General features: G+C 36.2%; 2 protein-coding genes across 3 annotated transcripts; one reads left to right on the forward strand and one right to left on the reverse strand.

Moving 5' to 3' along the window:
* The first annotated feature begins 6,891 nt into the window (after nt 1-6,891).
* cnn1b (calponin 1, basic, smooth muscle, b) lies at nt 6,892-16,661 on the forward strand. The gene is made up of 7 exons (XM_083565959.1): nt 6,892-7,197; nt 10,225-10,346; nt 10,663-10,729; nt 12,777-12,914; nt 14,530-14,646; nt 14,865-15,011; nt 15,570-16,661. Exons 1-7 carry the CDS (start codon nt 7,138-7,140, stop codon nt 15,807-15,809), a joined length of 891 nt encoding a protein of 296 aa, XP_083422085.1. The 5' UTR covers nt 6,892-7,137; the 3' UTR covers nt 15,810-16,661.
* A 3,337-nt stretch (nt 16,662-19,998) lies between these two features.
* elof1 (elongation factor 1) lies at nt 19,999-23,387 on the reverse strand. Of its 2 annotated transcripts, none has more exons than XM_083566114.1 (4): nt 23,276-23,387; nt 21,922-22,052; nt 20,790-20,860; nt 19,999-20,394 (listed from the first exon to the last, which is right to left on the reverse strand). In XM_083566114.1, the coding sequence occupies exons 2-4, from the start codon at nt 22,035-22,037 to the stop codon at nt 20,330-20,332; spliced, it is 252 nt and encodes an 83-aa protein (XP_083422240.1). In that variant the 5' UTR covers nt 22,038-22,052; nt 23,276-23,387; the 3' UTR covers nt 19,999-20,329. The 2 variants fall into 2 exon arrangements, with proteins under 2 accessions (XP_083422240.1, XP_083422241.1); XM_083566115.1 differs by lacking the exon at nt 23,276-23,387 and adding an exon at nt 22,520-22,590.
* Between the last annotated feature and the right edge of the window lie 1,162 nt (nt 23,388-24,549).

The following is a 24,549-nucleotide window of genomic DNA, read 5'->3' on the forward strand; positions in this document are numbered from 1 at the left end:
ATATCTTACATTAAACAAATCTAATTCAACTGCTAAACCTTGTACTCAAACAGAGCTTTAGTCAGTGCTGTTTACATATCTTTACAGAGTGTGATATAAACATATGAATTGTATGTATATCTGCCTCAGAAGATATTTTCCAGAGTGGAATTATCCATCACATCAGATTAAAGACTAACTAGCAGATCCCAGAGATACACTGTATTCTGTAACGATAAAAAGTGTTAAAAAAGAAAATGTTTATAAAAGTTCTTCTCTTTAAACAGTTATCTTGACAGATGAATTCCCTCTGTGAAATGGTACATAGTATAGACCTGCTAATTTCTCATGTAGCACATTCGATTATTGTTTATCCGTGTGTTACAAGAGGCTGTTATCACCTACTGAACACAGTAAACTAGGGCTGAATGATTAGCAGCTTTGAACCAACCTGCTGAATTCCTCTGTGCTTCAAAGGTTAAGGAAGCCTTCTACCATAAATAGCCAGGCAGCTTAGAAGTGCAGAACAGAGGCAGAGAGAGGAGGGGGAGGGGGAGGGGGAGGGGGGGGGTATCTGGAAAGGCCCCCTTTAGATGCTGCCACAGCATTTCTTAGTTTCTTGGCAAATGGTCATCTTTCATGACCTTTCCCTGGTGCCATGATATCCACAAAACCATTTCTCTGCTTACTGTCATATGTAGCAAGCAAATCGGCTAACATTCCCCTTCCAAATTGCAAACCCTAATAAAACAGGGGTTGAGTAAAATTCACTCAATATGTAAAGGGCAGTTGTTGAATGTACAGTGATCAAACATGCATTCAAAGCAAATGTCTTCAAAAGTGTAAAGCATGAGACAGTGTCCTGCCAGTGCTGTACATGTTGTATGTAACACTACAGCATTACAATAAAAACTCATTCTGGTTATATCATTTCCTCAGGATTATAAGAGATCTTTCTGTGATTAAAGCCAACTGTGCTGGCAAATCATAATCACAAATTCTTCCCTTTGAAATGTCAGTCCTGCTGGGTCGCATCTCTCAAAGGGTACATTAAACAGATTTGGAGCTTTGATTGCTTTTGAGTTTTACAAGCTTTTCTCGGGACAGAAAAAAAAAATACATTTAGGAATTCTTGTTTGCGGTCATCATACATATGCTAAAGATGCGTTTAATATGTACGAGTATTCCTTTGAAGACTGTGTGAACTGTAAATAACGATGTGATTTAAAATATTGACCAAATGATACTATGCTACTTGATGAGTACTTTGTTTGTTTGAAATACTGAAAAGAGATTGGTTTTACTTGGCCCCATCAGTTTGTTATTTTATACAAGAAATATTTTCTAGCTTTAGCATGAGCTTTAGCATTGGATCTACCAACTGAAGTACATTATATGGACAAAAAGTATTAGGAAACCTGACATTTCCAGCCATGTGTGGTTGTTACCTAAACTGTTTAACCAAAGTAGATTTTTCCATATGCAGTTGCATTTAATTTTGCCTTCACATGAACTGGGAGGCACAAACTTATGCACAATGTGAGCTCCTTAAAGATATAATTTACATAGGTTGGAGTGGAAGATCTTGAGTAATCTGCAATAGTGTTCTGATCTCAACCCTACTGAAGACCCTTTGGACGAACTGAAATACTGACACCACCCCAGGCTTCCTCACCCTACATCAGTACTTGATTTTACTAATGTCGTTGTGGCTGAATGAGCACAAATCTTCACAAGTAACATCCAAAATCTAGTTGAACATCTTCCCAGGTTATTATAACAGCTAAGTGGGATGTTCATAAAAGCGCATAAGGAATCTTATGGTCAAACAAACCTTCGTCCATATAACGTACCTCAGTGTACCCTGCAGGTATTTAGATTTGTGTGTATATGTGTTTGGGTGTGTGTATTTAGTGGGCAATGTATAAATATAAAAACATAGGTAAGCATAGTTTAATCCTACAGATGATCTAGTCCTAGTGTTGAAATTACTGCATTACTCTGATCCAGGGCTGTTCAACATATCATAGCGTAACCACATTGACCCAATAAACCCACATCTGTTTTAAACCTCCCGGCTGAATTCTTTATATCAACGTTCACAATGTAACCAGCTTACAGTCTCTTTTTGCCTCCCAGAGCAGACGAAGTTTCAGCCTCAGCCATGACCAAATAAAGCGACCAAATTCCTCTGCTGCTTCATCTCCGTAGTAAGAATGTTTACAAGAAGGCTAGATCCTGCTGCTCTCTGGTGCTACTGTACCAAAGACGTGATGTAATACTCGATCTCCTGTAGCCTAATATTGGAAACATTCTTTTGTAATGTGAACAAAGACTGTGTCTACGGGTGACATGAGCAATACAATTTTAAATGTTCCAGGGGATTTTTTTGTTTACTATTTTGTCTCTTCTGATTTTGACTTGTTTCTGTTCTCTTCTTTATACAGTATGTTACAGTGAATATGAAAAAAATCTGCCTACAGCTGTAAAATTGACTTTTTTGTGGTATTTTATTTATTAAAGAAGAAAAAGATGAAAAATGTTTTTTATATATATATATATATATATATATATATATATATATATATATATATATATATATATATATATAAATGTAAGATTCTATAATTATGTATAATTTTTTTTACAACATTTTATGAAAAAAAACAGCAACTAACAAACACTAAATCTTACAACAATGTGGTTGCAGAGTGTGCTCTTTTATAATGAGGCATGTGACTGTGCTCAGAACTAAGGTTTAATGTAATTATCATGCAGCTGTCATAAATGAAGTGATTCTGATTAACCCAAAATAAATATCAACTGTATTAATAGGATTTTACTAACAGCTTGGTTTAATTTGACTGCCAAAGCCATGGTTTATAAAAAGCTCACAGAACATGTACATAATCCCTTTGCCAAAAGTGGCATCACCTAATACCAACATATTGTCTAAACATACATTCATACATTCAAGTATACAGCTTTGGCATAATTCAAAAATAAATATTTGGTAAAAGACCAAGACAGCGTACCACCCAAGAACACCATTGCTATGGTAAGGCATGGTGGTGGCTATGGGTTTGGTTCTTTTTATCAGGGACTGAGGTTCCAATGAAAATAATAGAAATCATGGATAGCTTCAAATTCCATTCTATTTTAGCACAAAACCTTTCTGTTAGAAAAATGAAGGTAATTTCACCTTCCAGCACAATAACCATCCAAAGCACAAATCCATGTCAATAAAGAGGAGAGCCCAAATCCAAATCATATTGAAATCCTGTGACTTCCCTCTTCATAATTTGATAGATTTTAATATTTGAACATTTTGCTAAATCAAGATGTATGTTGGGAGGCTTTAATCTAATAAAGAATAAAAAAGAGCACTGTTCCAACAATAACTCTAATAGAAGGGTACAAATAGACATGACAAAAAAACCTAATAACCAAATCTATAGTCATTAGCTTGTTTTTTTTTCGCTACACTGGAGCAGTCTTGCTAAAAAAATTAGTTTTGGATACTCACACTTCCCTGCATGGCATTTGTACATTATACTGATTTTGGTAAATTCCAAGATTTTGCCATGAGAAATAAATTATCCTAATTCCAAAGAAGATAGCAAGCCTTCCTGTAAATGTAGTAATGAAATGTATGTCCTCAAATGTCCTAGTTTGTTAGGAAGTTGCTGTCAGATCCTATACAGGAGTGGTTTTGTTATGGGCTAAATTTAAGAGCCAGCCAGTAGTACAGTGACAAATTTATTGAGCTATAAACACTCTGCCATCTCTCCCCATTACAGTGAATGGAAGACTATTTAAATTAAACTGAAGCATTAATATGCTACTAAGTTTATTTACTATGATAAATATTAGTATATTTGTTATTACAACTCCAGAATTAATAAAATGAAGACCCATTTATATTTATGGCATTAGACAAACACCCTTATCTTACAAGGTTTTTATAATATACTTACAGGGTGACTTCCAATTTTCTCATTTAACTGAGCAGTTGAGGGTCAATGGTCTTCCCCGAAAGTTTGTTAATGCAATGATTGGAACACAACCTTCTGATCAGAAGTCTAAAATCTTAAACACTGAGCAAATATAGCAGAATCAGTGGCATCAGATATTTATATTGTTGCCTTAAAAATAAAATGTAATTGTTTGGATAGCAGAGGTTTGTACTCCTAATAGATTAGACAAAAGTTCTAAGTTCTGTATTGTAATGTATTGTGTTCTAACACAGAACTACCAATAAATCACACTACTTGTTTGACTGAATAGTGTCTTAGAAATAAATCACTATGGCCTTAGGCCTAGAACTGTACATAAACTGGTATTTTTTTGATAGAAAAACAAAGAGATGAATGTGTTTTGTTTTTATCAGAACATTTTTTTCAACCAGATTATAAGCAAATAAGACAGAGAAAAATGAAATGTTATGGCATGTTATTTATTTATCTTACTTCTTATAAAGATTTGAGGGAACAGTACCTTGAAGTGAGCTGTAATGTTGAGCTGAAGCCTTCATGAAAGTGTTAGAAATATACTATTAAAGACACATTTTGTGCATCTATTATATGCTCTTTATTGATTTCTACATGATTTAGTGACACAGTTGTACCACTTTTTTTTAATTACAGTATACATGCACAGTATTGCTTGCTTTACATCCAGGGGCATATATTAGAAAACATTCAGAGCTACAGACAGACTTTGGCTTCAAGCACACTAATCAGATTGTGTGCCAGTTGTGTGTGATGTGAGGGAATTTGATATAAAGCATCAATTTCTTCAGCGGGGTTGAGGAAATGAATAATTTATCTAACTGCCAAAAAAGTCTACAGAGTTCTTTGTATTTTGGTTTAAAATGAAACATGACATTCTTGTGTACACCTGCTTCTCCATATCAGCTGTGTTTTAAACACAATGTGGCAAATGGAATAGTGTTTACAAATTCTTACCATTCAACCATTTTGCCCCAATTGAAGACCTTTAAAGATTTTTGCAATAGACCACTGAACACAAGATCCCCACGAATAAGGACCATCGACACTTAAAGGATCAAATAAAACAGAATAAAAAAAACAATACATAAACAAACATACATAAACAACAATTTTAATGCATCTTCTGGGATAAACTGTTGTGACCATAAAGAGACATTTTTAATACACATATGCCTCATCACTGTTGTACAGTCATTATACAAAGTGACGTGTGTGACCTCAGTGCATCTAACAGAGAATATCTGAAATACAGTGCGCTCTGGCTCATTGGGTGACGTGTCAGGTTAAAAGAGGAAAACCAGCTCACATCTTCTCAGTGATGGGAGGTAGCCCAAACTAACTATCAAGCCATTTTTGAAGAGGCGCTCATATCCATCAAGGATTAATGACTGTGTGGTTAAGCCTACTGTTTCTATTTAAAGATTTTTTTTGGATTACCACCTGGTTTCCACTGTCATATAGAATAGTCTAGTAATAACTTATTACAAATGTTGTATTAATATGCATTCAATGTTATTTCAATTATTATAAATATAAATTATATCTGACAATCATGTTCATATACACATTTTTAACATTCCATTCCAAATTTAGTTCCCCACTTCAATGTCATAATAACACTTCATTCTTTTAAGAAATTTTAAGCAGGTTTTTAGAGATTTATCTGTGCAGATATAAGTGCATTAGTGAAGTGTTGCTTGGTGAGGAGATCTGGGGTACAGTTGGAGTTTCACTGTTTAAGTCAGGGATCTGTTCAAGACTCTCAAGTTCTTCCAATCTGACCTTGGCAAACTAAATCATTATATAATTTGTTGTGTGCAAAGGGTCTGGAACAGGTTTGGGCCCCTTAGTTTCAGTGAATGCAAATCAATAACTACAAACTACAGTCATCCTATACAATTTTTCATAATGATGGTCAGGTGTTCACAAAATTTAAGTATATAGGGTATATAAAGGGGAAAATGTTTATATTGAGTTTTCTTCTGTTATTTTGATGGTAATTTGTTAATTTGTATGGCATTTTATTTGATCCTATTAGAGTTTGTTGTGCTGTGCTGATGTCATTGGGGAACATAACATTATAGATGTCAGTATTTTGTAACAATTACAAAACAACCAAAAAAAATGAAAATCACTCGCAATTTTTTAGTGCTGTTTAACCTTAGTAATGAGAAATCCAACATTGACATAGTGATTGACAAAGACATTAGCAGCAAAATGTGGCTAGTTAGTGATGAGGGGCAATGTTGATGCTAATGTTGATACCAGTATTAGCATTCAGGTTGAAGCTTTGGAACTTTATCTGGTTGAGATGTTGTGCAGATGATTAGTTAAGAGATCTGAGATGACTCAAAGAGAAAATGTGTTACTTCATTGCTCTCTTTCGATAGTGGATGAACAAGAATAAAGCTATTATCTACAGGTGGACAAAAGACATTGTGGGACATGTAGAAAACCCGGGACCAAACGTGAAAATAGACTGTGAAAGAATTCATTTTAGAAATTAATTCCTGAATAAATCTGGGATTATTTAAAAAATTGTTATTTTAATTATAAAGATTAATATGCAAATTTTTGAGAGTGGATATTTCCATTAAGCACACTTTATTTTTAGGGTGTAAGGATGCTGATTTTACTCGTGTGTGTCTGCCAAAGCAAACAAAATATCTTTTGTCTTTTTTTCTGTGATCGGTGCTCCTGTCTAAAGCAGCTTATGTAAACAGAAGTACGAGAGCAGCATATTTGAAGACAAATAAGGGGCATCCGTAAATTCTATTCAGGGCGGAAAAAATGACATCGGCCGAGTTTTAATGCCATGTAGCTGACATCATCGGGAGGAAGACGTAACACGCGGATTGGACGACGGCCCTGGCCAATCAGCGCACGCGACGGACACGCGCAGACGGGAAGAGTTTAAAAAAGATTGGGGGAAAAGTGTGGCGTTGTGACGCTTCTCCTGATGCGGGAAGAAAACGGATAGTAACCGAGGACGCAGTTTCCCCCCAACATCAGCACCGTGCTCAAATTTTACCACCTATATCTGCAGGAGCAGGATCAAAACTGATCTTCAAAGTTTTTTTTTTAACTGACCCCAAATTGACACATTTTTTTCACCACCTAAAAAAATCTACATAAATTAAAAAAAATGTCACAGCATTTCAGAAGCGGGCCAGCTTTTGGACTTTCAGCGGAGGTGAAAAGCAAGGTAAGGGGACGCGTCTCTGTGTGTGTCGGGAGCGCGCAAGCCGCACTGGCGCTTTAAACCAGGACGCGATGGCTGCTTGGGCTTTTACACGCCAGAGATCCAAAACATTGGCGCTGTGACTCTGTCTTCAGGACAGGCTTAGTTTATACTGAGCATATGTGTAAAACAAAACAAAAGAGTGCCCCATGTGTGCATCTTTGTGTTCTGACACGTGCCTTTGTGTGGACTTAAAAGGACTAAATGTCCTCACAATTTAGTATAATGACATATGTCCTCATAGTGACCTGTCATTTAAAAGAGTGTGTTTGTTGTTTTTATTAAAATACACTTGTATGTGCACTCAGAAATAAAGGTATCGTTATGCTGCCAAGTGCATAATTGGATCGCTGATATACTCGAAAAAGTAGAATAACATCAGACGTCCTCACATTGACCGGGGCCTTCAAAAGATTGTGTTTTAAATGGTTTTATTTAAAATATTTTTTATTGAGTTTGTAGTTATCATTATTATTATTATTAGGTGTCAACAATTGTCAGTAGGTGTGTGTGCACTCAGAAGTACCTTTCCTTGTCACTGGTCTGGTGTCATCAAGTGCATAGTTGGACCGCTAATGTTATAGTTTAAATCATGTAAGATGCAATACAAGCAAAACCCCCGGTAGTATTCTTCTACTATTTAACTCAGTTGACTCAAAGGAAGCCTTTAGTTTTTAACTATTTAAAAAATAGTTATAAACATTGAACTGTCTGACGAAACCCTCAAGTCGATGCATTTTTTAGTTCTGTGGCTAAATGAATGGTGCTTGTTTACAGTTATATTATACCACTCGAAGCCAAAAATTTATAATTTGGCTTGTTTTCTGCACAGGTTAGAGTGTGTGTTCCTGAAATAATGAACACCTAGATGTCATTTGACAAGCCTCACAAGCAGCACAAAATTCATTAGTCAATGTCATCATCATTAGACATGAATAGGCAGAATCAACAGACTCCTAAAGGTCTGGGACTAAACTGGCATATGTAGTGATCATTTATGAGCCATGGCTTGCTCATGCACCACACACACACACACACACACACACACCCACACACACACACACACACACACACACACACACACACACACACACACACACACACACGTGTCAAATAGTCAGGTCAAGAGTTACACTTAATATTTTTTGTATTTATATTTTCTGTGGTATGCCATAATGTCTGGAGATCAAACTATAATGACATGTGTCTTAGAAGGCTATAACATAAATATATTAAAAAAAAAGGAAGCTTGCAGAACCTGTGATGAGGTAAGCATTCAGGGTACACATTAGCATATTTCCCAGCATGCTCCAGGTGTTTAAGCCAATTTTAATGACTGGCCCAGTGGATGTTGGGTTTATCTATGGTATTAAGTCTCTGTGACCATTTGAGTGACAGGCTGTGACTTTCTATTCCCCAAATAAGGAAAGAACAGAGCTCTCCCTGAGTCCACAGCCTCAGGAAAGTGGCGTATTGTAAACAGTTCGTGATTTAGGTGGAGCGCTGCTGAACAGCCTAGCCTAAGAAAGGGGAGATGTGACACCACAAAGAAGCTTTTGAAAAACCCTAAACTCAAATGAGCATTTGCTGATTTTTGGACCATCATTTCTTCAGAACTCAGAAAAACAAGTTGCCAGAGGACGCTTTTCCTAAGCACATTTACAACTTCTTCTGACTGATAGTTTAACAGTCCTCGATTCAAATAAGCCGTAACAGCATGCACACCGTTCAGAAAGAGAAAAACACAGGAGAGAGGCCGGTTTTGATCACATTCCTCATGTCCACAGTGAGGGAGAAAAACAACAAATGAAGGCCTGAGCGGAATTCCTTGGCCAGGGACGACCGCTGTCCGTCTTGCATCCCATAAACAGACGTGGTTAGCATGTGTAAGTGTTTCACTTTAAAAGGACAGCAGAGCTTGGAAGTATAGATAGAGAGATAGAGAGGAATAGAGAGAGAGATAGTGAGATAGACAGTAGATGATGGATAGACAGCTGTGTGTGGTGTGACAGAGAAATGTGTTTGTATGAATATAAAAGAATGAGAGAAAGAGAAATGGTGTGTGTGTTTGTGTGAGAGAGTGTGTGTGTGTGAGAGAGAGAGAGAGAGAGAGAGAGAGAGAGAGAGAGAGAGAGAGAGAGAGAGGTATGTTTCTCCCAAGTTTGGTGTTCTGGAGTGGAAGCCAAGCAAACCCCTGCTGCTTTGAAATCAGTGTTATGGTTGGCACACTTCCTTTCTCTGCTTACTCTCTTTTTTCTCTTTTAGCTGTCAGACACAGGGAGCACAAACATTTCCAAAAAGGAGGAACATGACACAAAAATACATTTTGAAGTTGTTAATGCAGGATATTTTTTTCATATCTCTCATCTCATCTCTCATGGCTGATGTTTCAAGAAGCACTGAGCAGAGTTTAAAAAAAAAAAAAAAAGACAATCATTTATAGACAGACATTTATTGTGTTGACATTTGTGGATATTTATGGACCGAAATGTCTTGATGGGATATTGGTTTATAAACTGTGATTACTATAAAAATCAATATGGTTAAACACTATTGTGTAAATTAATTTTTCATGTCTTAGAAATAAAGCACTTTTCCATAAAAGAAGACGATGGGTGATGGTTTTTGTGGTAGTCGTGTGAAGTGTGGAAGATCCCGACGTTTTAGGTTTAACACGGATTTGTAACAATATCTTTTGGTTCATAAAATACATCATCCTGGTGGCTGGTGTGATAATGTTCTGTGTTTTAGTGACTTTAATCAACTGTTTGCTATAATTAAAGGGCTGTATGTTAAATAGTGTTCATGGTGTTTGAGCAAATGAAACATTTATTGCATACTTCTAGCTCTGATGTAATAAGTCATTAATAACAACATGAAACTAAGGTAAATTTTCAGTGAGACTCGGTGCCTGGTGTCTTTAAACATTTTTTTTAATAGAAAAGCATTCAAAAGAGCTACATTGACCGTTGTATTGCATTTGACTTTCAGCTAGCACAGAAGTATGACCCTCAGAAGGAGGAGGAGCTAAGGCATTGGCTCCATGAGCTTACAGGTCGCAAAGTTCCAGACAATTTCATGGAGGGCCTTAAAGATGGAGTCATCCTGTGCGAGTGAGTAACATTTGTCAGGACAGCACATGCCTGTCTTTTTTTAACAATAACTTACATAGATACGCTGTAGAAATGTGAATTACCAGTTGGTGTTCTATGGTGGAGTCAAGAAGATGTAGTAATTAAATAAACATCTTCTATAAAAAAAAAGCTTAATCATATCACTAATTATACATGATCTTTATTAAAGAGCAATCAACTTCCAGTTATTAGTTGATCATTATTCACTGTTACAGACGAAACAATCATTTATTGTAATGCCATGATAGAAAAATATATACATATAAATCTGTCATGTTCTTTTTTTTTCAATCAGACTCATCAACGCCCTTCAGCCCGGTTCTGTGAAAAAGATCAACAATTCCACTCAAAACTGGCATCAGGTAAATTTCCTTTCCAAAAAAAAGCATACTCTCTGCTTTTCTGTGAGTGTATAATAGTTTTCTACAGAGATTATATTACACAAGGTTGCTGCTGAATACACTAAACCTATTCATTCTCCTGTAAAACTATTAATAATAATCATTTAAAGCAAGTGCAAGTGTTGTAGAATTCTCTAACACAGGCTCAAATCTGCAACTGAGGACGTTTGTTCATCTACAACCTAATATATTCTAACCTATAAAGTACTCCATGACCTATAAAGTACTCTATGATAATTATGGTTGCTCTAGTAGTGAGTAGTGACTACTCAATGTGTATTATGGTGTAGTTTAAAATGATCAGAATATACAGTATACAGCCCAAAGTTTGTGGACACCTGACCATCACACCCATATATGGCTCTTTTTTCACAGTTGTCAAGAATGTCTTTATATGCTGCAGCATTGCAATTTCCCTTTACTGAAAGTAAGGGTCCGAAACCTGTTCGAGCATGATAATGCTCCAGTGTACATTAGTGATTTATAAATGTTTTAAGAGCTACAAAAAGTATGCTGCATTTCACCTGTTCAATAGCAAACAAATCAAACATTAAAAAGCCATCAAACATTAAACAAAAGTTTATATATATATATATATATATATGTGTGTGTGTGTGTGTGTGTGTGTGTGTGTGTGTGTGTGTGTGTGTGTGTGTGTGTGTGTGTGTGTCTATCCCCTTAAGACCATTTACGTTTAATTGTTTACAACACTTTTAATTTATACGTTGAAAATAGTTTACAATAAAATAAAATAAGATAGACATCAGTGTATTTGAATAGTTCCTGCTGTTATTTCAGATGAGTGTTATCTCGTGTAAGTGTTATCTCAGTGAAGGCGTTGGGCTTCTAATTGAAAGGTTGTGAGTTAAAAACCAAACATTAACCTCTTCTGCTGCTGAGCCCTTAAGCAAGACCCTCAAATGCTAAGTTGTTTATATGAAATACGTGTAAGTTATAAGGGGTGTCTTCAAAATGCCATAAATGTACTAGCTGGTAGTATAGCCATGTTTAAGGTCCACACAGTCATTAGCCATCTAACAATATCCCACCAGTATACATTTTTTCATTTATCTTAAGTAGCTACTTTATACTGCTTGGGATTATTGTGAGTTAAAACAGAATTATACATAGGATAGGCTGTCAGTCTGCCATAGTACATCATTTGTGCACATTCACACCTAGAGGCAGTTTGTTTTTTTGGGTGGTGAGTGGAAGATAGAGAACCTCTAGTAAACCAGCACAGTTCTGTGGATAACAAGCAAAACTTCATGCAGACAGTAATCTGAGTTCAGGATCAACCACAGGAACCCTGGAGCCTTGAAACTCTAATCCAGGCCTTTGCAACGCTGGCTCCACAGAATTAGCACCATGTACTGATATGTACCCACATGTACATTGTGGTATGTGAGCAATCTGACTGAAAGATCAGTTTTTGATAGATGGCATTGTGGCATTAGTATGAAAAAATAAACAATGAATTTAATACATTTCATGTGAATGTTATTCAGTCCTACAAAGTCCATATTCTCAGTTTGTTTTATTATATTAAGCATATAATTATCTCAATTTACTGTATATTAGTGATAAAGTCTGATATATGCTTTAAATACATGTGATATTGAAAGAAGCTTTGTATAAAAGTGGAATTCTGAGATATTCTAGATTTCATATTCTTTTTTGCTTTCCTTGCTAATCTGTCTGGTTTTTCATCTCATTTGTTTTTTGTTTTGTCTGAAGCTCATTTTTTGTTCTGTCCTGTCTAATGTATTGTGTTGTCTTTGTGGGAAAATAGACAATTAGTGTATTATTTGTTTTCCATCTGTTGAGAACCAGATCTGATTGTGGCACATGCTGTGCAGTTTCTTTTTCCATAAAATAAAGAGGATACAGCTCATTTATTCCAGATTTGAACACAATGTGTTGTGGAACTGATCTATTTTTATAATTGAATACAGCGTTCACAGACAGTTGTGTTTTTTTCTTTTTTTTTTTTTTTTTTTTTTTGCAGCTGGAAAACATAGGCAATTTTGTCCGAGCCATTCAGGATTACGGTCTGAGGCCGCACGACATCTTCGAGGCAAACGACCTGTTTGAGAACTCCAACCACACGCAGGTTCAGAGCACTCTGATCACACTAGCTGGGATGGTGAGTGGACTACGAGAATTCCTGAGTATATTTAGTCATTAGTAGTTTAATACTTAGTTAATAGTAAGTAGTTTTGGACATATGTTTCCTCCGTGTGTAAAGAAGTTTCATGCTAATTTAGTTCCTGTCAACGTGCACATTTTGAAACATTTTTCCACAATGATGAATTAGATGCACCACTCCACAATCGCTCTTTATGCAGACCGTGTGCTTGTGGGAAAAGAGTAAAGTATGATCTCATAGCTAGTGCTGCAGATTGCAAGTGTGTAACACATTTTTTTCGTGACCATCGAGGTTCACGTGACCCAAACAAATCCAGGCGTTTTAGAGCTCTCTAAACTGAAGGGCTTTTTTTTTTGGGTAGTTTTTTGCAGCTAATAATAGCTTTATTTGTATAAGTACTTTTGTGCATGTGAGACAGTGACTTCCTGAATGCGTCCATTTCTTGCTCGAGTTGTTGCTAATGTTTATGTGAGGTAGACAAAATAATGGAAAGACCAGATGAAACCAGACTTTACAGTAAAAACTCAATGGAGTAGTAGTTGTTATATTCCAATATGTTTAAATTTTTCCGTATCACATTGGTTACATTTTATTTATTTATTGAAGAACATAAATAATACTTTTTATTCATTTATTTAGATTCCATTCCATGGTGTGTAATGGCTACAAGAAGGACATTCCCTTTAGCACTAACATTACAGCAACTATAAAGAGTCATTTATGGAAATCTAGAAAAGTTATGAGTCATTTATTTTTTCTGTCTTGTTGTCTCAGCAGCATGACTTATTTTGCTTGTGAATTCAAGATAAGTTATTTTCTCAAGACTACAATTAATTTTTCTTGTGATCTTGTGGTAAAAAAAATTAGAAAGCAGAGATCACATTGCATATTTCTTTTTGCACATATAATTAGTATTAAAGAGATTCTGCAATAATTACATTCTTTTTTAAACCTTTGTCTTGTGAGATACATTTTGGCAGCATCTCTGAAAGGTCAAGCAATAACCATGATGTCTTTCAAAAAGCTTCTCAAGTAACAATCCCAAATTTGTCTAAATCTCTAAATAAAATGTTTTAAGGCATGAGAAACTATACCACACTACACCTCACTATACCACACTACAGCAATCGTTTACTAATACTTTGTATCTTTAGCTGTAGCTAAAGTACCTCTGTTTGTAGATAGAGCTGAATGTGTACAAATGTAAATTTCACTGTTGTTGATTTATTTATGCACTCACAACCACTGCAATATTTGCGTTATTCGAAACTTCGATCTTTGCAGAAGACGTAAAAACTTTTGCCAACTGACTTGATCATCTCATATATGCCTGAACGTTTGTTTGCTAAAATACATCAATTTATAAATCGGTATATTTATTTTTATTATATATTTTTATTATAAATATGTATATTTATTGTTTCTATATTCTAGAATCTAGAATTTGTGCATGGAAAATTTCCCAAAATATTGTTTCATGTTAAGCTAAACAATAGCTTACTTTGTATAAAAAAGGACTACCAACAATTTAATATCATTTAGTGGATTTAGCATTTTGCAATACAGATCATGAATTGCTCCCTTTATATATTTCACTCGTTTTTGTGTGCAGGCAAAATCCAAAGGTATCCATACAAAATCTGACATTGGAGTGAAATATGCAGAGAAGCAGCAGCGCAGATTCGCCCCTGAGAAACTGAAGGAGGGGCGCAACGTTATCGGCCTTCAGGTCAGTTTGAGTTTTTGAGTCTTATCTTTTGTCTTTTAGCAAAAAATAAGAGCTTCATATTCTCTTGTTTGCAGGGTTTCTGAAAAGACCAATGGGAATGTGTTTTAGTAGAACCCACAAAAACACGATACAGCAGCTCAGAGAATAGAGCACAGAGCATACGGGTGAACATGCTGAGCATATGCTTTTTTTGTTGTTTTCCAATTTGGCACTTATAGATGGGGACCAACAAGTTTGCAAGCCAGAAGGGGATGACATCATATGGCACAAGACGTCACCTCTATGACCCAAAAGCTGGCATGGAGAATCCAATGGACCAGTCAACAATCAGTCTGCAGATGGGAACTAACAAAGGAGCCAATCAGGTGATTATAAAGTATAATATCACTGCTTCATCTTATTATAAAAAATCACCCAGTTTTCTACAGTGTTTTACACACTTATTGTGACTTACACATTGGTATTTTGAACCTTTGTGGACTTATTCAACTTCAGTGTTCAGACCACATGGCAAATTGTAAAACTTTCTTCTTCGGATAAACAGGAGACATTGTTGAAACCTTTATATACACAAGTATGTGGACACCTGACCATATTGGAAATCCCATACCAAATATGGAGTTGTTCCACATGTTGCTGCCTTTAATCTTCTTAGAAGGCTTTGCACAAGACTTTGAGTATCTGTGCTCATTCAGTCACAAAGGATTTTGTGCACAGGAGCCATGCCTTTCTGGAACAAGTGTTGGCCAAATTCTATAAAATTGTGCCCTTTCACATTCTGTAGCAGCAGTTTAGAGGAGCCCCACATATGGGCGTTATGGTCATGTGTCCATATACTTTTGGCCATATCGTTTTCAGGCCTAAACTAACAAGTATTAACTGTATTATAAGCTCGCTCTTTTATTTTTCTTCTTGCTACTCAGTCTGGTATGACAGCACCGGGCACCAAGCGACAGATCTTTGATAAGAAGCTGGACATGGAAAACTGTGACAGTTCCATCGTGTCACTGCAGATGGGTACTAACAAGATGGCATCGCAGTCAGGCATGACTGTCTACGGGCTCCCACGCCAGGTGTACGACAAAAAGTACTGCACTTACGAAGAAGACTACATGGACAACGGCCAGGACATGCAGATTGACGGATACCAGTACTCTGACTAAGACGCCCACGCATCACTGCTTTTTTTTATAATTTTTTTTTATTCACTCATTTCTTTCCCACTTTTTTACAAATATAAACTTCATCCTGCAAGACCACGCAAACTGTAAAACAACCATCCACCAAGCCAGAATATTAGTTTCTAATTTAAGGCAGATTTTTTAATAATTGTGTGTTTGTTTTTCTGGCATGGGCTGTCCCTGCTTATCACTCCAAATCTTTTTTGTTTGTTTGTTTTTTTGAGTGTAGCAACTTCCTGTTCACCTTGCATGACATTCTGTTTTTAGCAATTGAAAAAAAGAAAACTATCGTTAAAAAAATGAAAACAATTCCAAAATATTTATGATGCCTCGGTTTGGTTTAAAATAGCCCTGCATATCCACTATTGTGGCTGATGGATAGACATTAGGTCTGGCTCAGTGGATCTAATACCAAACATAAAAGAAAAAGAAGTTTCCACAAGGATGATATGGTACTAACCAAGCACAGCGAAGCTGAGGACACTCACTAACATCTGCGAATCCTATCCAGCTTAATAGAAGGACACCCATGAAAGGACAATAGTCAAACCTGTCAACTTCAGTGTTTTGTTCTTTCTCTTTTTTTCTGTCTTTTGCACCACAGATGCATAAAAAGATGTTTAACGGGTGGACAAATTATTTAGCCGCGAGGCTTTAAATCAAGCTAAAAATCTACAGGTGCAGTACAACATGACGCGAAGAATGTAACGTACACCACTCCAGTATTGCATGGCTTTTGGAAGTGTGTAAAATTTGATAGATTGTTTCCATTACATTTGTATTATAATTGCTAAAACAAACTATGTGCCTGGAATAATAAATTCCTCCCTGCAACACTTTTGTTCACATGCACAAACACAACCTGATGCAACACAGCACAGATTAACCAGAGTTCATGTTTTTAAGGAAGTTTCTATAAAGTACGTTTTTGGGAATTTTATACGGACTTGGGCCAAGGTTTCAAAACTTGTCATAGGGGGCCAGAGTCCAGCAGTGTGGTGTTTTCCTTGCTTAGTTATTAACCCGTGAACCAAATCCTGTGCCGTCACGCAGGAAAATCGAACTTCGAAATGGGGTAACAAAAAACCTACTTTCACAGAAACAGGCTGACACCAGAGATTATTTCCTGTAGTGTGTTGGCGAAGAGTAAAAATGTCATTCCATGAACATTCTTCAATTGAGTGACAATAGCTTACTCTAAAAAACGTCCTCTTGTCACCAGATTGCTTTAAGATGTTTTTCTGTTGGACATAAAAGAAAGTGTTTTGGAAGTGTGAATACAAGAATAAAGATTGCAGCCTTCAAGTACCTGAAGCTTGTGGCCAGAAATATGTACAAAAAGAGATTACAGAATTGGGCCATATGCAAAGCATTTAAGGCGGATAAAACCGAGCTGGACTTAACCGAGCTTAAATTAATGTATTATTTTTGCCTACATAGATTGTTAGAAAAAAAAAAAAAAAGACGTTCCTTAAATGGTGAAAAGTTCTAGGTTCTCCACGTGGAAGCATTTTTAAATAGGGGAGCGCTCAGATGTTAGTCTGTACATAAGATCTTTCAACGTGAAAAGTTTAAAGAGAGAATCCACAGTAAGATTAGGCCAGGGAAGTCTGCACCACAGAATACACAATAGAATAAGATAAAAAAAAAATGCACTGGAGAGCTAACTGGGGTCATGTGAACTGGCTCTTTTACAAGAATTCCTGATTAGATGGAAGATGACATCTGGGCTGATGGCACCTTAAGTGAAAGATCAGGTGCAGACTGGATTTCACTACAGCATAAAATTGCTATGTTTTTATGTCCATATTAGTAAATCCCATCCAAAGAGAGATCATAGCAATATTCCTACACAGAGTTACAGATGTGCTGCACTGCTTTGCACGTTCTTTTGGAATTCAGCAAGCAAGTGCAAAAATGCATGAGATTGTAATAATCTTGTGTGAGCACATGAAACTAGGACTAGAGGACTAAGTCATTATTGGAAGATGGAAAACTTTGACAATTAGCACCGAACCTAAAAATACTAGAATTGCAGCTGAAATTGCAAAGCTACTGTAATGAGCGATTTTACGACCTATTATTAAGCATATAAATGCTATACCTAAAGCTGTTAATGAAACTGCATGGGACATTCTTTAAAATAATTCAATACCAAGCTTAACATCTGTTCATGTACTAAAGAATGTACCAAACACCACAGAATATATTTGACAATTTACAGATAATTGTTGTTGACTATGAAAAGCATGAACTGTAAGTTAAAAAATGAATTAAACAGCATGCTGATACAGGAAAATAGTTTTATTCCTCTTTCACCTATACATCTGTTGTATTTAAGAATGGCAAATACTTTTTATTCATTTATAGTTGCGTTTTATATTTTGTAACACCTATAAAACAAGGTCTGTGTTCTCACTCATGTTACAGCTACAATCATTTGTTCTCTCCCCAACCTTGGTTTTTAACTCTTAAAGATAAGGCTAAAAATGCAGCTTGTGGTTTTGTAGAGAACCTGAAAGACTCAGAACAGCTTTACCCCAGAGTGTTACAAAGCACTAACCCTGACACTGCCTCCTCATAAACTCTATTTTTAATATCTGTTGCTTATGTGGACATTGTGTCATAGGACCCATAAATGAGCTGTTTCCATAGAAATTGTAATGTATTAGAAATAGTACATTATAATATAAATACAAATAATAATACAGGACACTACCTGCACTATTGTAAGAGAGAGACTATTATAGTAGAAGTAAGAAATAAATGAATTAATGCTCTCTGACCAATCAGATTTGACATTCAGCAGCAAATCCATGTAGTGTTTCCTTTATTGCTGCACTGATAAGTGCAAACACCAGTCTTGTGCTCCTGTTAGACTCTTTCATAAACCTTAGAGGCAGCTGGGATATTTTTAAACCCAATAATCAATCTATATTGACAGCTGACATGACGTCATTCCTTTATTCTCTAGCTGGTATGCACACTGATGCTGCTGTATAAACCAGCAAGGAAGTCACGTGACCGGCACTGTGCTTACTGCCATGAGGAAATGCATTTCCAGCTGAAATACTTCCATTTTGCAGCACGTGGCCGTTTTTTGTTCATTCCAATGTTTCATTAGTGCCATCATGTGGTCATAATTTAGTCTGATACGAAGAAGCATAGTCTGGTGATGTGGCTGGAACGATCCCTGCGCACCTAAACTACATTAATAAAGAATTTATTACATATTTTCCTTTTGTGTTGCTTGGCAATAAAACCTCTTTCAAACGCAGCCACACGTTTCAAGATTTTGTAAGGAACTCCATCGTCCAACTTCAGAACAATGAAAAGTGGAAGTTAAGTGTTAATCTGTGCTAAACTACTGAATTTCTCAACTCATTGTTTAAGCAGAGTAACTCTGTCTATTATGAGATTTGCTTCAGTGGCTCAGCATCCACAAGTTATTCATTTGCACTTCAAAATTACTGACTATTACTGTTTTTATAAGGCAAAGCACTTTGAGCAACATTGCTGCCTTATAATTCCAGGGTCTCTATTTTAAACCTGTTTACTGTTTACTGCAAGTGTTCTCCCTGCACCCATGAGAGTTTAGTTCAGTTTCACAGGTTTACTCCAACCTCCTACACACAGGCCCGTAGCTCGGCCGGACAAGATAACTTGACCCTAGGTATCAGAACAGCTTTTTTACTCTACACTTAAACCCAAATTGCTATCATGCCAAACCATGCTTTTAAACAAGTGTTAACCTTCACTGTGCTGTTGTTAGGATGTTACAGTCACGGGCTCTCTTGTTGCAGTCAGGTTGTCGACACCATGTATAAACAAATAAGAATCTCAATCAAGGGTTTAGGCATGTATTGTGTAAAACATCAGATTATCAATACCCTGGATTAATTATTAACCCTCAGGTAAGTATTAAGTGTATTACGCTCTAAGGAGTGTGTGCACGGTGTCATGTACAAGATGTGTTTCCAAGCAGCACCATGTCTGGATCCAAATCAGGGTACAGCACTTACTGAAACAAAATACCAATCAATATATATATATATATATAAAAATAATAATAATTCGATATTAAATATTTCGTCTTTCATTGCCATGCATTATTGTGTGCACGCCATTAAAACATTGCACATGGGTAAAAAAATAACAACACTGCGACTCATTTCATCACAAACTTCCTAACAAGGAAGATGCAAACGTTTTATTGGCATTTACTTGACCAATCATTCAACATATAAAAACCAAAACACAAACTAAAAGTTCTCAAAAGACAAATGTGGCTTGAAACCTGTATTATGAAATGCACCAAATCTTTCCTTTGTTCCTTTACACTGGGAATAGTAACAAAAGACAACACTGTGATTGTGCTTGACTGAAAAAAATTGATTCAATCCGAAGACAATTTGGATAATACATTTCATGATAGAAAAAAAATACATCTTGTAGTCTTGTAGTATGTAGTCTTCTGTGACCTCTGGCCCTTCAAAGATGAGCTACTGATTAGCTGCTTCACAAGCATCGATCCAATCACTGTAGACGTCGACAGGTTCAGAAAGATCTGATGCAGAGGTTAAGGAAGAATGGCATTCGAGCTCCTGTCTAACTGCTAAAACATATTCCTGCTTTTCTTAAATCACTTACAAGATTTAAGTATAAGGTTTGCCATGTTTAAATAAAATATACTGTACATTTTAACCTGTACATACACTGTCAGGTCTGCCAAGTACAGCAATTAGTAAAATGTACTATATTTTTTATTTTCTAGTTACTTTTCAAGCAGGCAAATATACCCTCACTTCCCTGATATTGATTTCTACAAGGGTTTTTTTTGTTAGTTGTTTTCTTGGAATATTCTAATAATTATGTGCAAAAATTCTATAATGGCAACCAAATGTCCCTTTCCATACACACTGGCATCACAAAGAACATGATATAAACTGGTTAAAAGGATACAAGTAATGGGAGTCTGGAACTCTTCCAAGCACACAGTACAAGATATTATTCCTGTGTTTCGACTTCTTTCCCTAAATAAAAAAAGAAAAAAAAGAAAAGAAAGAGGGGAAGAATGTGCTTTGACAGTTTTACATTGAAACACTGGTATATTTTATTTAGCAAAAAATACAAAATAAAAAAAAAGGGGGCAGCTTAATGGTTAAAGAGGTTTGACTTCTGATCAGAAGGTAATAAGCTCAAACCTCTCCACCACACTGCCACTGCTGAGAGCCTGAGCAATACCCTTACCTTCAAACTGCTCAGTTTTACAAAATGAGATCATTGAGTCGCTATGGAAACGGACCATAAATGTAAAAATATAATCGTAAATATGTGTATGCTGTACAATTATTGTGGGGGGGGGTATTAAGTACATTTTTGGTTTCGCTTCTTGCTCGTTTTTGTTTAATTTCTTTTCATAGATTTCTCTCATCTTGGCATGCAGCACCCGCCAGGCAAAACCCTTTCAAATACATTGAACAATCGAAATTCTGCAGCAAACCGTGAAAAAGAATCCATCACTGTCTGTCTTTTTTTTTTTTTTTTTTTAAGTCGTACTGCTCGCAAATGTATTCACTTTGACCGAAGCTTCATTTCTGGACCTTTGTACTATTGGTAAATAAATATAGTGGGACTTTTTTTCCTGATAATGATACAGAGAATTAGTTTAAAACTACTCTACATCACCCACTCATCACCCACTCATCACCCACTCATCACCCACTCATCACCCACTCATCACCCACTCATCATCCACTCATCATCCACTCATCATCCACTCATCATCCACTCATCATCCACTCATCATCCACTCATCATCCACTCATCATCCACTCATCATCCACTCATTATTTAAACCAGAAAGGCCAAACTGCTTTTAAATTGCTTTTACATGATATACATGTATATACATATATTTTATATAGTTTATACTTTTTATTTATCTACCTTTTTTTATCCTTAATTCTATTCCTTTTTCTGCTTAAATGATGGACAGTCGTAAAAAGCATTTCACAGCATGTCGTACTCTGCATGTGTGTGTATGTGACAAATAAAATTTGATTTGATATTAAATGTTGGTATGTCGACTTACATTTTAACATCACAGGATTTCTCGTGGTTACAAAAAGGGCAGGTGAACTGTGTGTCCAGGTTTCCAGTCATTTTCTTCTTAGGAGGAGGCTTTCGCTTTGACTTTCTACGACCCATTTATGCCAAATCACTCTGGAATAAAGAATACAGTACTGTAGGATTGAACAGAACACCACTGCACTGCCTCAAAACATGAGAATAAAAGCTTTTAGCAGCACGTGCGTCATAGAAAACTACTGTGTTTTGGTTGTCATGAGGACGACCAGTGTTGTGACTTTGCCTCCATAACCAATAAATAATAGCGAGTCGATAGAAATTTCAACACTTTTACAATCATAGCCAGGGGGGAAAAAACGTCAGAACACACATCACATCGAAACCCTGAGACAAACGTGCTAAAAGAAACGGAATGAGTTTTATTGCTAAGTTTGACCGCTCAAGGAATTCGTTTTGGTGACAGATGCTTCTACGTAAAACTTATAAATATAAAAAATAATAATAATAATAATAAAAACGATTAATACACCGTGTACATTCCGAATGTCATATACAGAATTTACACTTATTATATACACATTATACTCATATATACAACTTACAGGTAGCGGATTTAGTTTTACTGCACGCACGCGCTCCGGTTGTTATGGTAATTGTGACGCTACAACTCCACGCATGCGCACAGCTTTGAACCGAATTACTTAGACGTAGAACCTCTGCCTTTAATACAAAGATTTTACTGCGTTGGGGGGGGGGGGGGGGGGGGGGGGGGGAACAACTACAAAAGATTTTACTGCGTGGAAGCAGCCTGCTGAACTGAGGATGTTTAACCGAAATAGGACTTTTAGGAACATTGACCTCGATCTCCATGCAAGCTCATCAACCTGCTTTAAACCGTCACAATACATATAATTTACATTAAGGTCGGAGACGATTGTTGTAAAAAGTGTTGGTTGGGAGTAAAACAGTTGTAAATGCCAGTGAGGATTATGATGGATCATAAACACAATTATTATAATAACTGCTAGTGAGCAGAAAGAACTACTATAACTACTGTATGATCAATAGCAATCTAGTTCTCATTGGTAGGCGTATAAATACTCAGGACAATTTGAATATAATTAACAACAAACTGAAAAACACATCTGATTTCTCGAGTTTCATAAGCTGCTTTTTAGGGTATCAAATTAACGGCTGTTTTTTAAGTCGCTATGTGGCTAAGCTACATTACAGAACACACAGAAATTTCCCCTGTACGACCCAAGAAAAACAGGGGGCCAAGCTACTAAATAGCACAAATTTTCTGTGATATTTAATTTGCATTCTAACTACCAAATAAGCCATTTATCGTTTCTTACCGGTTGCGAATTCACGAAGAGCTCGCACACAACGAATAAACAAAACAGTAACTTCCGGGGCAATTCTTCCTCTGTTTTATGAAGCAGGTGCACACGATTGCAGTGTTATCGCGCGCCATCTAGCGTCTGTCTCCACAACCGCCAGAGGATTTGTCCAAAATTGCATTTTATGAAATTTTTAGTAATGTTTCTATGAACAATTAGAGTGGGAAAAACTGACATCTTAGATATTTTTTTAAATGTTTAATGGGAGTTTATTTCAAATGATACAATAAAGAAAAAAAAACAGCATTTATGCTTATTTTTGCATATAGAAATTTTTTTGTTATCAAGAGAGGACAATGATGATTTGTCAGATTAGTTTATTCTGGCAGAAAGTCTACACAAACTCGGATAGTCAATGTGGTGAGCAGAAAAGCTTCACATAATGTACAACATTTCAAACCATATTGTGGATGAGTTTCCATAAGAACAGAAAGCTGAACCTCATCATAACTGAACAGATAAAGACTGGCAAATGGGCTGATGGTTTTTTATTTCCAACAGAAGCACACAGATGATGGGGTCAAAGCATGATATTGCATGCAATGTTACAAAGAGCAAAGTTCAGGTTTCTTCATTGTCTTTGCAAGTCCTCCAGATTTGCATTGAATCAGGGCAGAATGTAAGAACGGAGATTTGCAGCATGAAAGTGAACCTAAGAAATCTGCAATCAATTGAACATGGAGCAGAATCTCAAAGAAATGTTTCAGTCACATTGTGGAATCCATACTATTAGGAACTTAGAGCAAACAGGGGCATTACAATATAGTGCTCCTAATAAAGGCTTAACTGAGTGTAAATGTGTTTTTTTGACCGATTATTAAAAATGTGCAATGTTTGGTTTTAATTTATAAGCAGAAGTTGGTATTGTTGTAGTGGTTAAGAAATTAGGATTTAGAGTTTTAGATTTAGAGATTTGGAGTTCATAATTTTATCAAATGTATGCCAAGATGTCAGATCTGCGGCAATTGTTGACATGTGGGTGGTGTTTGATTACTGAACTGATAAAAAGCTGGACTTATGATTGTTTTGCAATGGGGTTTTCCAGCTTTGTCATGTGCCCCTGTGCAGTGTGAAACTTAGTCCTTTAGTGATACCTTTGGCCTTGAGTAAAGAATAAATCACCACCTCAAGAGTTACTATTGCTAACTTGATTTATTTTATTGACGTTGCTTTGTGCACAAGGTATAGTCATGCTGGTACATGGATGGGCTTCTTAAACCGACTGTAAG

The sequence above is a fragment of the Silurus aristotelis genome (genome assembly GCF_946808225.1).
Source record: "Silurus aristotelis genome assembly, chromosome: 17".
In the NCBI taxonomy this organism is placed as follows: Eukaryota; Metazoa; Chordata; class Actinopteri; order Siluriformes; family Siluridae; genus Silurus; species Silurus aristotelis.

Coding starts and splice junctions, on each gene's coding strand:
- elof1 (XM_083566114.1), bottom strand. CDS start 22,037: ATGGGTCGTAGAAAGTCAAAGCGAAAGCCTCCTCCTAAGAAGAAAATG. Junction 20,861..21,921: donor AAATCCTGTGATGTTAAAAT/GTAAGTCGACAT, acceptor TTTTTTATTTAG/GGAAAGAAGTCGAAACACAG. Junction 20,395..20,789: donor GTTCCAGACTCCCATTACTT/GTATCCTTTTAA, acceptor CCTCTGCATCAG/ATCTTTCTGAACCTGTCGAC.
- cnn1b (XM_083565959.1), top strand. CDS start 7,138: ATGTCACAGCATTTCAGAAGCGGGCCAGCTTTTGGACTTTCAGCGGAG. Junction 10,347..10,662: donor GATGGAGTCATCCTGTGCGA/GTGAGTAACATT, acceptor TTTTTCAATCAG/ACTCATCAACGCCCTTCAGC. Junction 12,915..14,529: donor TGATCACACTAGCTGGGATG/GTGAGTGGACTA, acceptor TTTTGTGTGCAG/GCAAAATCCAAAGGTATCCA.